This window comes from Macaca thibetana, chromosome 7 (assembly GCF_024542745.1).
Source record: "Macaca thibetana thibetana isolate TM-01 chromosome 7, ASM2454274v1, whole genome shotgun sequence".
NCBI classification, from domain to species: Eukaryota; Metazoa; Chordata; class Mammalia; order Primates; family Cercopithecidae; genus Macaca; species Macaca thibetana.
The window spans coordinates 82,931,990-82,948,271 of NC_065584.1; the positions used below are offsets into that span (position 1 = coordinate 82,931,990).

A 16,282-nucleotide genomic window follows, 5' to 3' on the forward strand; every position below is an offset into this window, starting at 1 on the left:
TGCAGACCTTTGCGGTGAGTGTTACAGCTCATAAAGGCAGTGCGGACCCAAAGAGTGAGCAACAGCAAGATTTATTGCAAAGAGCAAAAGAACAAAACTTCCATAGCATGGAAGGGTACCCGAGGGGGTTGCCATTGCCGGCTAGGGCAGCCTGCTTTTATTCCCTTATCTGACCCCACCCACATCCTGCTGATTGGTTCATTTTACAGAGAGCTGATTGGTCCATTTTACAGATTGGTCCATTTTACAGAGAGCTGATTGGTCCATTTTGACAAGGTGCTGATTGGTGTGTTTACAAACCTTTAGCTAGACACAGTGCTGACTGGTGCATTTACAGTCCTTTAGCTAGACCTAGAGTGCTAGACAGAAAAGTTCTGGAAGTCCCCACTAGGTTAGCTAGACATAGAGCACTGATTGGTGCATTTACAAACCTTGAGCTAGACACAGAGTGCTGATTGGTGCATTTACAATCCTTTAGCTGGCCATAAAAGTTCTCCAAGTCCCCACCCAATTCAGGAACCTAGCTGACTTCCCCTAGTGGATCCCACTCCAGCACCCTGGGCAGAGCTGCCTGCCAGTCCCATGCTGCCGCCCCTGCACTCCTCAGCCCTTGGGCGGTTGTCCTAGAGCAGGGGAGGGCACCCGTTGGGGAGGCTCAGGCCGCACCAGAGCCCACCAGTGGAGGGGCTTGGGCATGGTGGGCTGTAGGTCCCAAGCCCTGCCCCGCAGGGAGGCAGCTGAGGTGGTGAGAATTCAAGCACGGCAAGGGCGGGCCAGCAGTGCTGGAGAACCCAGCAAACCCTCCACAGCTGCTGGCCCTGGGTGCTAAGCCCCTCACTGCCTGGGGCCAGGGGCACTTGCAGGCCACTCCAAGTGCGGGGCTGCCAAGCCTGCGCCCACCCTGAACTCAGGCTAGACCGCGAGCACTGCATGCAGCCCTGGTTCCCCCTGGCACCTCTCTCTCCACACCTCCCTGCAAGCAGAGGGAGCCAGCTCCGGCCTCGGCCTGCCCAGAGTGGGGCTCCCACAGTGCAACGGTGGTCTGAAGGGCTCCTCAAGCGTGGCCAGAGTGGACACTGAGGCCGCAGAGGCACCAAGAGTGAGCGAAGGCTGCTAGCACATTGTCACCTCTCAATGTGATTTAGTATTGATTAGTCAGTGTAATATAGAAAGAGCTTGGTATTGCCAAAGTTCACAGATAATTAATGGACTTTGTGGATTAAGAACCAACTTCTATCACCGGGTAGGCCTTTGCATTTAATCACTCTGTTCATAGAAGTAAAAGCTAGTATCATCATTATTATTTAAATTATTATTCATCTATAAAATATTGAGTGACAGTCACAGTACTAAACAGAGCCTCCTTTGAAGCATCATGATTATCATGCAACTGAATTACCAAGGATGGGGCGGAAGTAGAGCCACTCATCACAGGAAGCAAAACAGTGTCTAAGTGGCACTGAGTGGCTTTGGGACTGAAAGGAGACCAGGCTCTCAGGGAGCCAGATCTCTATGTAACTTTTCTTTTGCTAATATGTGTTCTAGTGGTAGAAACACTGAGCAATAAAATTGTCACAGAGTGAAAGAAAAAAGAAAAAAACACCGTCTCAGGTGAATCCTACCTTTTTGTATCCTGTGAAATTAATTTGCATGTTACTTATACTGAACAAGACTTAATTGTACCTTAGGTACTACCCATGAAAATAACTTTGCTAAGAAAAATAACTCAGTAGATGTGAATAGAATAGGGCTTACTTCATCTGTGCAGAGAATAAATTATTATTGAATACTTTTGGCAGATTATATGAGAGTCACTAATGTTCCTGGCCTATATACAGATTAAATATAATAGGTCTCCCTGCCAATTTTTGTGTTTGTTAGAACTCTTATCTATTTTATACATACGTATTTTCCCAAAATTCAAATTGGTTTTCCTCTAAGTTTAGATAAGTGGGGTTTATTGGATAGTTATTCTTAAGTGGTTAAATTGATTATGGAATAGAAGTAGTTCAAGCAAAACTATTAAGAAATCTCTGTTTTAAAAGAGTGTTCTTAAATGAGCACATTGACTCAGCACTGAATATAGATGGGCATATATTTATTATTTATATTTTAGATTATTTTCCTGCTGCCTTATTTTCCGAACAGGATGAATATTTTACATTTCAAATATCTCTATGTGTATTTCATAGAAGTAGCTGCTGAAAATTCTGTTGAAATTGCCTTTTACTAGCAATAGAATTAAGGATTTTAATTACCAAGATACACCCTGATGTGTAGCGTGATCAAATGAAATTATGTTGATAATTGAACTGTTGGTGTATTTTATGTGCTTCTTAAAAAGTTTCCTCCTTTCTCTTCACTTATCACTTCTCAATATATTTTACTCTTTTCTCTCATTTTTCTATACATTTAAATTTCTTTCCATTGTATTCTCAGTGACTGAACACAATGCTCTAGCTTTATCTCCAGTTGCTCTCTCAATGAAGTCTTCTAAATCACTTAACGTAAAAGATGTCAGCGTATATATTTTTTTAAAAGCACACATTAAGTGGAACTGATATGAAGGCAAGATCAATGAAGCAAGATTGGTCTCTGCTGTACTCTCCAGAGACTAATTCCAAAAGTAGTTGACTTTATTTGCCGTGGTTGACAGCTTCTCAGACTGCTTGAATAAATTTGAGTATTAATATGCTTCCTGTCTATTTAGAAAGAATTACTATGCTGTCTGCCTCAGGAGGCTGCTTTATTTCCAGATTTAATTCAGTACAATATGATGAGTCCCAACTTTTGAGTTAGGCGTCCTATTTACAAAACATGCGTGATTTAATAAATATGTGTTCAACTCCCTCTCTGAGCAACATGCTGTGCTACACATAGCAGGATATACAAAGGTATGTAAGGAGTATCTCCTGAAAGCTTCAAAACACTTAGCCCCAAGATAGTAGAGAAGAGAGAGTGACATGCAATGGAATTGGGTGCGATGTGCCATTTTTTTCAAAGTTACATAGAAGATGTAGTCTTAAGGGGGGGTGGAGGGCAAACTTCCATTGAGTACCTGCAGACACTGCATGTACATCTTCATCTCCACAGTAGGCACATGAGGTAAATGGTACAACCCACATTTTACAGATAAGAAAAATTAAATCACTCCCTTAAAGTCATTCTGCCAATTGTGTCAACATAATAGTGCCTGGCACATAGTATGTACTTCATGAATGGTTTTGAATGTTGAATAAATCTTTCAGGGAAGCAATCTTCAACGTACACCAAGAGCCTATATGTGCTTTGAACCAGCAATTTTATTTCTAGTTATTATCATAGATGTGGTAAAGATTGTGTGTATATGTGAGGCAGGAGGTTGGTAAAGAGGCAGAGTGTAGAGAGCTGTATAGGAGGTGACCTTTAATTGTGAGGAAGGTGTCCAGATTTCTGGCTGGATTAAGGACCTGGGCAGATATTGGGGTTGTTCACTAAGCAGGGGACCCAAAGGAAAAGTAGGTGTGAAGGGAAAAGATAATGAGATGAGGTTTTGACTTACTGAACTCAAGATGACTTTGGGTCATTCTGTTGGAGTTTTCCATAAGAAAACCTATGGGCCTGGAGCTCAGCAGCATGACCTAGTGAAAGATAAGGATTTGGTTATAGAAGTCAAGAGCTGGATGAGGTTGCTCCAGAGAGAGTCTGTAGAGTGCAAAAGAGAAGAGAGTGAGGGGAAGAACCCTGGGATTACAGTTTGAGCAAGAGGATCCCAGATAGAAGAAAATAAGTCAGCAGAAGATCTAGGTCAATAGAAGAGAAATAATAAAGATTTAGGGAATTGTCAACAGAGTGAAATGATGTACTCAGAATTTGTAATCCAGCTGGGAAGTCATTGTATCTACAGGTGAAAAAGTCAAGTAGGAGAAGAGTTGCCCGTGATTGTACTTAATTAAGTAACCAAGAAGGATATAGATATTATTTAGGGAGTTGAGTGGAGGGAGAGATTAGAATTGATCTGAAGCTTAATAAAGGTGATGGGACTTAACTGGGCCTAAAATGTGGGTAGAATTGAAACTGGAAGAGGTTATTTCAACTGAGGAAATGAAATTTGTTCAAATTCATCCTGATGCCTGAAAATAACTGAAGGTGGATTTCCTATTGGCAGTAGTCAGCAATGTCATCTTTCAACAGTGAAGACAGCATCTAGTTCTCTATGAGTTATAATGACTCCTGCTAAACAGTATCATATAAAACTGAGGTGTGATGTTACCTGACATCACGTGCAAGATTAATTTCAAATAACAAAGCAGCAAGGCTTATGTGTAGTGGGTTCATTCCAGAAGCACGATGTGAAGATCATGCAGGTCAATTCCAGTGGGAAAAGGCAAGTCTTGCTTATACACCCTCTTGATTTTATAGTAGCTAATTCTAAAATCCTTTTGATTTCAGGCAGCTATTCCTAGTGGTGAAGTTGCAGCTTCCCTGCCATATCTTTTCCCAGTCCCCTGGTGGCTAAGCTGTGAATAAATGGAAGGAGACAGAAAAAGGAGATTTTCTTGTGCCCTCTCCCAACTCCTCTGCGCCCTTCTCCATCTTCCTGTTCCACCCCATTGGCCTCTTCCTTTTTTGAGAAAACTTGACTTTCGATGTGGCATGGGTAATAACTCTTAATTTACCAAGAGGAGTACCTTGAGGACAGAAACGGTCAGGCGTTACCTTGGGAAATAACCTGTCAAAACCTATCTGTATACCAGTCTGCCCACAATTCTGTCTTAGTGATTGCTTCTGTGGACCAACACCGTATCTGCAAAGAACAAGGTAGAGAATAAGGAAAAGTCACTGGAAAACCAGGCTCAAGTTCTGTCCCTGTCACTTCCCTAGTGATACAGTCTCGTGCAAGCCTCTTAACCTCTGCTAGTCTCAATCCTGTCAGTAGAATTGTGACAATCAAGTGAGATAATATTTGTGAAGGTGCTGTATGATTGCAAGGTGCTATTCAAGTGTTGAGCATATGGATAGGTTATTATCATAGTTATGAGTATGATATGAAAGCAAAGGGGACCAAGATTTCTCCTCCTAAATCTGTTCTGAAGACCGAGACCTTTCATTCCAACCTTGCATTCAACCAGATTTACCTAGAACCTGCACTTCCTCTGCTCCCTGTTTATCTGTGCTGATTTATCTTGGTTCATGTAGTGCTTGATGCAACTGAGTAACACTGAGTTAACCCCATTCTCCTCCCCTTAGTGCATAATTGAATCCCTTGAAATCCATCATTAAAGAAGAAAAATAGAAAAACATTTACTAAGTGCTTCCTCCAGTCAAGGCACTTTCTTTGCCTGAGATCCTTTTCCACAAACCACAGACAGTGCCCAAAGAGGAGAAATTAAGAAACCTTTGCCGCTGAGACCAGTGGAAATTGCATTTCTATTAAAAGCTGTCTGTGGCTGGATGTATCCATCCCAGGTGCAAAGTTAAATGATGTAATAAACTTATTCAAAGGCATAAAGCCATTATATAAAATGCCATTAAATATCTCACACTCTAATGTTAACAAAATACAGCTATAAATTTCCTTTGGTTGTCATTTTGCAAGTTGCTATTTCTCAGTGATTTATGCATCGGCAAGTTCTTCACTATTGAATTTTGCTGCCCAATCCTGGCAAATGGGATGTCAGGAATGTGTGACCCTTTGAGATGCAATGGCTTTCAACTTTCTTGGTATCACCACTCCTGAGTTTGGAAGTGCCAAGTTTCTTCTAGGGCTGGTTTCTGTCACTGTTTTGTACCTGCTGGTTAAGTATGGTCCTGAGGCTCCGTGTTTCACATACTAGAGATCAGAGGTAAGGAGTCCCAAGCATCCGAGCCATGGTACAGAATTCAAGGTTGGGAGCAGACACATCTACTCTGCGCTTTGAGACTGGATCATAGCTCGTACATGAAGCTGTACATTTTGGGGTGTTCTTTACTTGCTGGATGAAGGGGTAAAATGAAGAAGAAGAGTTGGAAGGAATATATAGAGCATTCTGTCTAGAAAAGTTCTGTGGTCCCAGTTTTCCTATGGTCATTCACCGAAACCACAGGTCAAAAGGAAATAACATAAGATCCAGATATGTCTCACTGAACTTGCCTAATTCTGTGAACTTGTCAATGTTTTCATTTATCTTTGCAAGCCAAGTTGTAAATCCAGACAGGCCCCATCCTTTTGAGCCTCATCAGATACTGGCAGAATGGAAATAACTGGCGTGTTAGTGATGGGATTATAAAGAAGCATTTAGGATTTTCCTAGGTCCTGCAGTCAATGGCTGTTCTTGCTGCAAGTGCGTCAGTCAAACCCAATCAAAAGAAATGTCGTCAGCCTGTTTCCTAGACACTAGAGGAGCAGGCTTTCTGCAGTGTGACCTGCCTTCCTCTTACAGGGTACTCACCCTGCAGGAGTCTGGTCACTGTGGGTCAGCCGAGCCAGCTTCTGATGCTCCTGCTCTCCTCCTTTCAGGAAACAGCATCCTCCATTCAGCTGCCGACAGCGTGACCAGCGCAGTGCAGAAGGCAAGCCAGGCCTTGAATGAGCGCGGAGAGAGATTAGGCCGAGCGGAGGAGAAGACAGAAGACCTGAAGAACAGTGCCCAGCAGTTTGCAGAAACTGCGCACAAGGTGGGCCAAGAGAGGGGCAGGCTTCTCAGCTCTGGGGTGTTGGGGAGCTACAGTGCCAAGAAACTTTATTTCAGTATTTTCCTGTCATGAGATACAAAATTAAGCTTTTTATTTCCCCGTTATGTAATTCCCATCTGCTACTTACTAAACACCTGAGTCGTGGAAAATTTCTTCTTGTACCTGGTTTCTTTGGCTCTTTTCTGATGTCCTCATCCGTTTCTCTGACATTCCGATCTTGGATCTTTAGGAACTATGGACCATCTTTAGTTCCTGCTCAGAAGTTTAGGGCTCAATTATCGAGGCACAGAATAGTGGGTGGGGGAGAAGAGATCAGGTCTTCGAATATCCCTGCCCCACTTAGCCAACACATGGAGGACGTGAGGCTGCTTGTGCTTGCTTTTCCATCCTGTCCCTTTCTTATCCTGAGTCTGCCATTGTGTCCGTATCTCTTCACCAGACACAAAGCAAGCCCTAGTCCCAGGGAACTATGCACCTCGGGGCTAGTTTTCCCTCTGAGAGGGGTGGGTTGTTATTTCAGGGCCTCAATTCTGGGGCTCTGAGCTTGACCGGACCAGCGCTGAGCTGCCAGCAATACTCCCTGCAGCCCCTGCATCCAGAGAAGGGCATTTCCTGCTTGACTGAGTGCGCACTCTGCACATTCTCATACTGGCTGAGAACTGCGCCTTTTAGAAGGGAAAGGGGCAGTTTTTATTGGCAGCCAGCTATCTAAGGCAGTCATAAACCAAAGGAAAGAGAGGCCCTGTTGGTCAGGTGATAAAGAGGATTTATTACTGTTCTTGTGTTTCAGATCAAAGGGCAGTTTTTTTCTGGTTAGTGGTTTGAATTTAGGCTCCCAGAAACAACATCTGCTGATGACTTGTGTTGGCATGTCAGACTTACGATCTGGCCCTTAAAATACACTTTTCAGGTGACCTTTTGGGAAAAAAAAAATAACTGGCTTTAACAGAAACCCCACTTCTGCTGAGGAAACAAAGATGGATAACCTAAAAAGCAATGAGAAAAATATCCCCAGCTGAGTTGCGGTGACCTCTTCTGGAGGCTCACGCTCAGGTCCAGTTGGGGATCCAGCTCTGAGTGGATGACTCCTGCTTTCTCTTCCTGCATCCCCTTTGTGCAACCCTGTCTTGTCGTCTTATTCATTCTCTGTCGTGACAGGGTCTTTATGCACTGTTGTCTGTGGGGCCCATTTCGAGTTCCTTCAAGGAGAATTGGCCAGATCTGCCTGAAAATGCAGACAGCCCTGCTGGAGGCCAGAGCCTCAGATTGCTGCTGTTGGTGCAGATGCAGAGAGAGTGAACTTGGATTTAAGGTCTCCCTAGTTCCTTCCTCCTTTCTCCAGTCTCTGTGACACAGAGATAATGATGATATGGAAATGCTGGCATTATAGCGTCAGCTTCTTTAACAACAGCAGCAGCTTCCGTGATTTCAATGGGAGAACGGATAGTGGAAATCTGGGGAAACATTTAAGTTATTGAGTTGGGTAGAGAAGGCTAAAGGGAATAACTTTGTAACAATCTTCAGTTCTAGGAAGGGTGATAGTACAGGCATTTATCTTTCATGTCTTCCTACACAGAATAGAGCAATCAATAGTGCGCTGATAAAATTCTGCTAAAACAAGAATTTAGGTTAATGATTAAACCATGAACCAGGTTACCAAGGAAGATTGTGAAATTGCTCTTCCTAAGGTGGAGTAGACAATACCTGGATGTCATCCACGTAGGCGTCCCTCCCAGAGGGGGCTGTACAAACACTGAATTGGATCACCTAACCAGATGGCCTGAACTCTTGACCCTGGTAGCCCTGTTTCCCTGATACTGTGGCCAAGTTTGCTAGGTAGTTGGGAAAGCAATATGGAATAGTAGTTAACATCTTGTGTCTGAGTATAGCTCTATCATTTACCATCTTGGTGACCTTGGGCAAATGCTTCATTTCTCTAAGCCTCTGTTTTCTCATCAGTAAAACAGAGCACCATTCTTTATGAGAATGATAAGTACCTCCTAGAGTATTCAGAGAATTGAATGAGTTCAAAGCTATTAGCACAGTATGTAGTGCATATAAATCTAAATTACTATTATTTGTAATCATTTTCATATATATTTTATATATATATCTTTTTTTTTTTTTACTGACCCTGCCCTATTCAGTCACATAATGAGCATGGTTGAGGGATTGGAGAATTGATACTGGTGGTTGAGGATCCTCAACACAGGGACAGGGAAGGAATGGAGGAGAAGATTTTGTACCTCCCAAACCCAAAGGGAAAGGGGTGTGGGAGGGCCTCCTGCTAAATGTTGATACTATCTAAACACAGATCAGCCCTTGAAACAGGACCTATCAGGATAGAAACTAATGCAGCCACCAAAGGCAAAGGGGTCTCTGGCTTGACCAGTGGGAAAATGTATTTCTAGCAGTTACCTGCTTTCACTCGGGAGAGGTGAGGCATGGACAGCTTGTGTTTATTTTGGTTTCCCCTCCCTTAGGTAATCTCAGGGGGAAAAGGAGGGGTTACTAGTGTCTGTTAATGTGTATGAGAGTTGGAGAGCGTCATGGCCAGACTTGCAGTTGTCTGAAACTGGGATGTGTGCCTATGAATCACTGGCACTGGCAGTATTCCTAACAAGCAGACTGACCTCTCTAGATAAGGTGTGGTTATTTTCCCAGGGCCTAGGACTCTTGATTTGGACCTGCTAGCATAGGCTGACCATAAAGATGTCATTTTACTGGACAAGCCACAGCCAGGCCTGCTGCTGAGGGGAGAGTTCAGAGATGGAACCCAGGCATTCTACCCACTAGACAAGCATGGCTCTGTTGACTCAGAAGGAGTAAGTTGTGCTTACAAGTGGGGGCCAGAACACATGGCAGAGTCCTGAGCAGAAAATGGCAATGCCAGGTGGCAGCTCCTAGAGCTCCCAGTTGAATAAGGGCACCCAACCCCAGCTGGAGAGTTTGGCACACCTTTGTAGAGTCCAGTAGAAAAGGGTCTTTGGCCTTCTAACTTGATCCAGGACTCCTGCAATGACCCAGGTGCAAGAGTGAGTGAATCACTTTTGTACAACCCTGACTTCAAAATATGCAGGTGTTTGTCGTCTACAGTGCAGATAGAAAATGATCCTTTCCCCTCCGCCTACCCAGACTGACTCCCCTACCTCCACTCTGGTGAGCCTGGTTTGAGGAAGTGTGGTTCTTTCTTGAGCTCCTGACTTCATGCAAAGTTAACCTTAGGAAAGTGACCGCAATCACAGAATCAGATCTGCTCACTTTCCTTTGCCGAAAAGCACAATGTTGCAGCAGGTGCAGTGCTTTGACGGCCCCACCATAGGCAGTGAGTCAGTAGACAAGAGCATTACCCACACTCAGACATCTTCAGATGACATTTCTTGCAGAAAAAAACATTGACCCGCCCTGTTTTTCACTAGCCTATGTGTGTGGAGGAAGAAAGGGCGTGTGGCATATCTCTCACTGGGAGGGAATGGCTGCCTCTATCCTTACTACCTAAGGAGCTCAGGTCTGGGTCTTAGGAGCACAGGTCTTATAATGCATAGTATTATACTATTATATTATTATAATATAATACTATTATATTAATACATTATATTAATACATAAAATACATGATTTTATTATTTATTATTGTTGATAAATAATAAAATCGTGACTGATACCAGGGAGATATACTGATACTATATACTGATATATATATACTGATATAGTGATATAGTATCAGTATATCTCCCTGGTATCAGTCACGATTTTATTATTATCATTTTTTAGGTTGAGTAGGTTACATGCGTAGCGTTGAAAGAGAACTCTTTCCATGAGATATTAAGAACACAAAACATATCAAAAGGAAATTTTAAATTTTAACAACTCTGACACCTAAATTTATCCATTGGCATTTAGAGTTGGAGACTTTTTTATAGACATAAGAGGAGGCTGAGGTGTGGAACAGCTGTGACTTTAGAGCTCAAGGTCATACAGCAGATTTGTAGCAGCAGGTATCCTGACCTCATTTCAGGCAGTGCTCTTTCTGCTCTACCTCCCTGCCTTCCATATTCTAACACTCCTAATTCCTAGGGAATTTTTAAATGAAAACTAAAATGATACTACTTTCTTAGTACATTCAGGCTGCTATAACAAAATACCATCAACTGGGTGATTTATATACAACAGAAATTTATTTCTTACAATTCTGGAGGCTGGGAAGTCAAAGATCAAGGAACTGGCAAATCCTGTGTCTGGTGAGGGCCTGTTGTTTGGTTCATACATGGCACCTTCTCATCATGTCCTCACATGGTGGAAGCGGTGAGGGGTCTCGCTTCAGCCACTTTGTAAGGACACTAATCTCATTCATGAGTGCTCTGCCCTCGTGACCTAACTGCCTCTCAAAGGTTCCACCTTCTAATAGTATCACCTTGGGGGTTAGGTTTCAACATAAGAATTTTGGGGAAACACAAACATTTGGACTATGGCAATACTCAAATAGCAAAATGTCCAGTAACTGTATTTCTGCAAATCTCAGCTGGTCGTGGGCCAGGGGCTCCCCTTAGCTCCATTCCAGATGCACTGTCCTGGTTACCAGGGTCTGGTTTGAACAGCAGCACAATCACAGTACTGAAGATTAATGGCTGTGGGTAAATTGTCACAAGCCCATTAGTTGAAAGTTAACAGCTCATTGAATACCAGGACAGCAGCACTGATCAAATATTTATGGTCAGTATTTATTATGCACAACACTTAACCGCTCTGTGTTGATGTGATGGTCCATGTTGCTGAATAATGTATAAAAACTAGAAACAGAGCAAGAAATAGAGGCCATGCAGTGATGAGGTTCAGAGTGTGGCCAGGAAGTGGGACAGATCTAAGCTAGAGCCCTGGCTCTGCCATTTGCACCAACCTGGACTATATGTTTCCTGGACTATAAACTCTTCGAGGTCAGGAGTACTTAGCCATCTCTACCCTTCTTGGCAAGAACCCACATCACTCAGCATGACAGCCTGGGCACATTTGGCACTTCCCAAGCCCTGTGTCTGACAGTTGACTGACTATCGGTTTCAGCATTGCAGAACATCTGTGGAGGTCTTCACCGGCATCACCAGACAGAGGTACCAGGAGCTCTTTCAGCTGAGGTTTCCCAAGCAGAGATTAACTTATCAACATGAGGACTGGTCCAAAGGTCCCCCTCTATCACATGCAAACCTGGCCGGGGGCACTGCTTGTGAGTGTTGACCCTGCCTTTGCTGGTGGCTTAGCTGAGATGGCAGCCCCAGGGTTATAACTTACTTGTTGCAGATGTCAAGAAGAGAAAGAGAAGACTCAGGTTGCCTTGGATTTTGCTGGAGAAATGGATTAGTGACATCTTCCAAAATGATGCAGAGCACCACTGGGTGAAATCAGTAGGATCGGCCTTACTAATTCTTAAAAGGCAGAGAGCCTGGTCAGGATGCAGATGACAGGGCTTTCTGCAAAGTTATTGCCTGCAGAGAGTCACCTGTTCTTTGCTCAAAGGATTTCTGAGCCACAGAACCCTAACCCCAGTTGTTCCCAGCCCCAACCACGGGAATTAGTCCCTGATATCAAACTCTGGATGCATGAGGAGTTACAGTTCAGCCTCTGTTCTGCCTTCTGGTTCACATCACTGTATGGACTCCTTGGGAAAGATCTGGCTAAGAAAAGTAAAGACAAATTTAATTTTATATTCTGCACCTGCATATCATTTCCTTAAATACATTATCGTGGGCTGGCTGGGCTTGGGAAAATATTGACTGATACTGTGGTATTTTATGTTCCCATTTAAAAGACCTAGTATTTTAATAGACTATGTTTTACAAACACCAATGGGAAAGGCATAAATCAAAGTCAGGATTTGGTGTGTTTTGGCCCTCGTCAATAACACAATTAAATTGTGAAGGACTGTGGACTTGGTTGAATGTCCAGGCTGCATATTAAATAGATGGTTGTAGATTGTCTCACTAAAAGCTGTTGATTTTTAATACTTCATGAGATGCCAGTAAATATAATTCAGGGGTGTCACTTCTCCTGGATAGCTGGGAACCCCAGCTGTTCCTAGGGTAATTCACTCATTCTGCCTGTCCACTTGTTTCTTCATTTGTTCCTTCAGTGTGATGAAAGAACACCACACAGCACTCCCTCCCACCTGGATGCATACACCGGCAAAGCTGTCATAAGGAAGAGTAACAAATGAAATGTCCCAGGAACTATTTGAGAAAATGTTGCACATTTAAAGGTGCTACTGTAATTAGTAATGGTGATCTGCCACAGAGAGTAGAATTTTGTGCTGCTTCGCATTGTGGAGGTGGAGAGGGAGCAGCACAGTGAAATCTCCCTGCTAATAAAGTCTTACTTTTCTCATTCCTGTCTCTCCTTAGCTCGCCATGAAGCACAAATGTTGAGAAACTGCCTATCCTGGTGACCCTTCTTAAGAGAAACCGAAGAGTTTGTTCAGCAGTTTTTACAAGAATTCGGGACCTCCGCTTGCTTCTTTTTTTCCAATATTTGGACACTTAGCGTGGTTTTTGTGTTTTCTTTTCAGATGTTAATGTGAAAGAAAAGATGTTGCATTTTTACACTTCCCTAATGATCTTGCTAATAAATACTACAATAGCATCAGCTTCATTTTGGGTTTTTCCCTCCCCCCCACTGTGTGTATGTGTGTATATGTATGTTTTGAATATGTTTTCTTTATTAAAAAATATTTTTTGTAGTTTGAATGTGAAATTTGGACCAAATGATAAACTGCGCTGGGTCTAAACTGGCAACATGTATTTTTTTCTCTGACATTAAGCAGGAAGACATTTTAATGTGGTGACATCAGATGTTGTTTTTCCTAGATGAAAATGAAAGTCAAGCAGTGATTAGTTTCACTCACTGTCCTAGCTACACTTAATTTGAAGATTAAAATTCTACATTGTAGAAAACAATTGGATTTATTGGGGAAAACAGCAGTCTTAGATTTTGCTCCTTACATAGTAATCTTTTGCATGAACCATCACTTGCATTCAAAAATAAAAAATCAGAATCACAGATAGAAATCTCTTTCCTGAGTTACAGCTTAAATACTCTTGCTACTTGTATCCAGGGTGTTTATTTGGAATTATCATATGAAGGATAAAAATTTGAGAGTAAAGGCCTAAAGAAAAGCCTACCTAAAACCCTCTGTGTATTCACAGATGTTTCTCTTGTCATTGTCATAGTGATGGTCACTGGTATGGAAAAGCGCTTATATTTTTATCAAAAAATTGATTTGTCCAGATAAAGGTCTGTGCCAATGATAATGTGAACAAGTAGTACATTTAAAATATTTGTCTTGTCTTTTTACAGTCACGCCTATTTTAGAGACACCTTCATAATGTCCTTGGGAAAGGGCCTTTAGTTTCTTGGTATCTGGATTTTGGAGGTTTTGATGTTGTTTTTGCTATCTATTTATTTAATGTAATTTAACCTGTGAGTTTCTTGACAAATTGCATTTCATGGCAGTTGCACCTTGCCTGGTCTGATATAAAACAGCACAATCACGAACCTTTACATTGCAGTCAGTTTCAATAGTTAGTCACACACCTCGTGATTTTCTATTACTCAAGATAATAAGGGGCTTAGAGTCTAGAAGTTTTGTTTCCTAGAGGGTTAAAATGCTAAACATATAAAAGCCGTGCTTTTTTATGAAACAAGGAGACAAGCTGCACATCTCAGACATATTGTAAGCCTACCACTGCAGCGCATTGATTTTTAAGCTGCCTGAATCTTCAGGACCCCTATCTATTCCATCCTATCCATTTTGCCAATTGAGTCGATGTGTATTGCAGCCTCTTACATAGGAGCATAAGATGATTTTTGGATTGTTAATACTGATTTAAATAGCTTGAGTTCTCCTAACTAAGCATTCCCAGGGAGAGAGAAAGTTTGTCTGTTGGGGGAAAAAATATCAGACGGTGCACATTAAAAAGGAGATGAGATTTGTTGGAGACAAATTTTAGAAGCCTTTTAGATGATCCAACTCAAGAAAACCCTCTATAAAATTTAATAAACTATATAAGTTAACTATAATATTTTATACTTTCTTTTTGGTGTCTTAAAAGTTTAAAGAAGTGAGGAACATGCCATTTGGTGAGTACTGTTGGAAGCTATTTTAATTTCTAGGAAAAGCCCCAAATATCACTCCAAATAGACTTTGCAGACCTCAATTCAGAATACACACACACACAGAGACACAGAGAGAGAGAGAGAGAGAGAGAGAGAGAGAGAAATGTATTTATCTTTCCAAATGGGATTCTGGTTTCAGAGAGAGAGAGAGAGAGTTGGTATAAATAATTGAAAGGATAAATCTAAAACCCCCTGACAATCCGCCAAATTCAAGAACAGAATTAGTTGCCAAATCTCTAACAACAGTGTTTGGGAAGCTGCTTCTAAAGTAGCTGAGGATGAGGTCATAAGCATACTGTGAAACCCAAGATTCTTCTTCCCTGGTAGAATTATAATAGTTACTCTTGATACATGTAACTATTCCATGAGTTGCCCTCTTTCCTCTCTGCTTATCCTTTTAGACCTAAGTCTCATTGGAAATAGCCTGAATTAGAAGAAAGCCCACCTGAATCTTTATTAGCCCCCTCTAATGATTAGTTTCCAGGCTGTGTTCATACCTTTGACCTCTCAGTGTCAAAAGTCCTACCTAGGCTTCCCCACAACAGAGAGGGCTGTAACAGCAATCCCTGCCCCTCCTTTACCTCCCAGCCTCTTGCAGAGGAGCCCAGTGATAACACATGTGAAGTTCTTTGCTATCCTTTTGTAGAAGGTGCTGCAGTACAAAGTATTAATACAGTCTAACTTAGACAAAATAACTCTCATCATTTGGGACCAGCTTGTTTGGCTGAGCTTGTCAGAAGACATTTCGTTTGTTTGTTTCATTTCTGCACTTCTCTATGAATTTTGGGATACTATATTTCTGTGAAGGACTTACTGTATGGACAACTCATAAAGGAAAAAACTTTCCAGTATTACCACTTCTTCCTGGAATATAGCTATAGTATTTCTCACTAGTATTATTAGATACCTGTGTACAGAAAGTATGCAGTTATTCAGGTTAATGTTTCATATTAAAGAATGTATTTGTAAAATGTAACATGATCAGTAGTTACCTTTTTTCAAGCTTTGAAGAAGTTCAGATTACGTGTTAGACTTAAATTACGGTGAAATCTGTTTTAATACTACTTTTGTGGCTAGCAAAGATTGTGTATCTATTTAAAATTATTTACAGGATGCCCTAAATAAAGGGCATTAAAGATAGGTTTAGCTCTTAATTTTAGAAATTGTGACACTCCTGATGTCTGTCGTACAGTTATTAATTCTTCAGAAGTTCTCTGAGATGTCAAATACAATTTTTGTTTAATTCAGAGATAAGTAACACCTGCTCTATTGATTCACTATTACAGCAAATCCTAATTTTGTCATTAAATATTTTAACTCTGTGATGAAATTTGTTTCTTGCAGTTATTTGTGAAATCTATAAAACACTAACAGATAAGTACATGTCACCACATTTTTTATACTAATAGGAAAATCTTATGTGCCTAAGGGGAAACCTCAGAACTAGTATTAGCATGATGATAAAATGT

General features: G+C 41.7%; 1 protein-coding gene across 5 annotated transcripts in view; it reads left to right on the forward strand.

The window, feature by feature from the left end:
- Positions 1-16,143, forward strand: part of STXBP6 (syntaxin binding protein 6) — a 252,267-nt gene extending 236,124 nt beyond the window's left edge. For all 5 annotated transcript variants that reach the window (XM_050798619.1, XM_050798620.1, XM_050798621.1 and 2 more), the window contains 2 exons: positions 6,479-6,636; positions 13,043-16,143. In XM_050798619.1, coding sequence (XP_050654576.1) covers positions 6,479-6,636; positions 13,043-13,066 — 182 coding nt within the window. In that variant the 3' untranslated portion in view covers positions 13,067-16,143. The remainder of the gene's footprint in view (positions 1-6,478; positions 6,637-13,042) is intronic.
- The last annotated feature ends 139 nt before the right edge of the window (positions 16,144-16,282 follow it).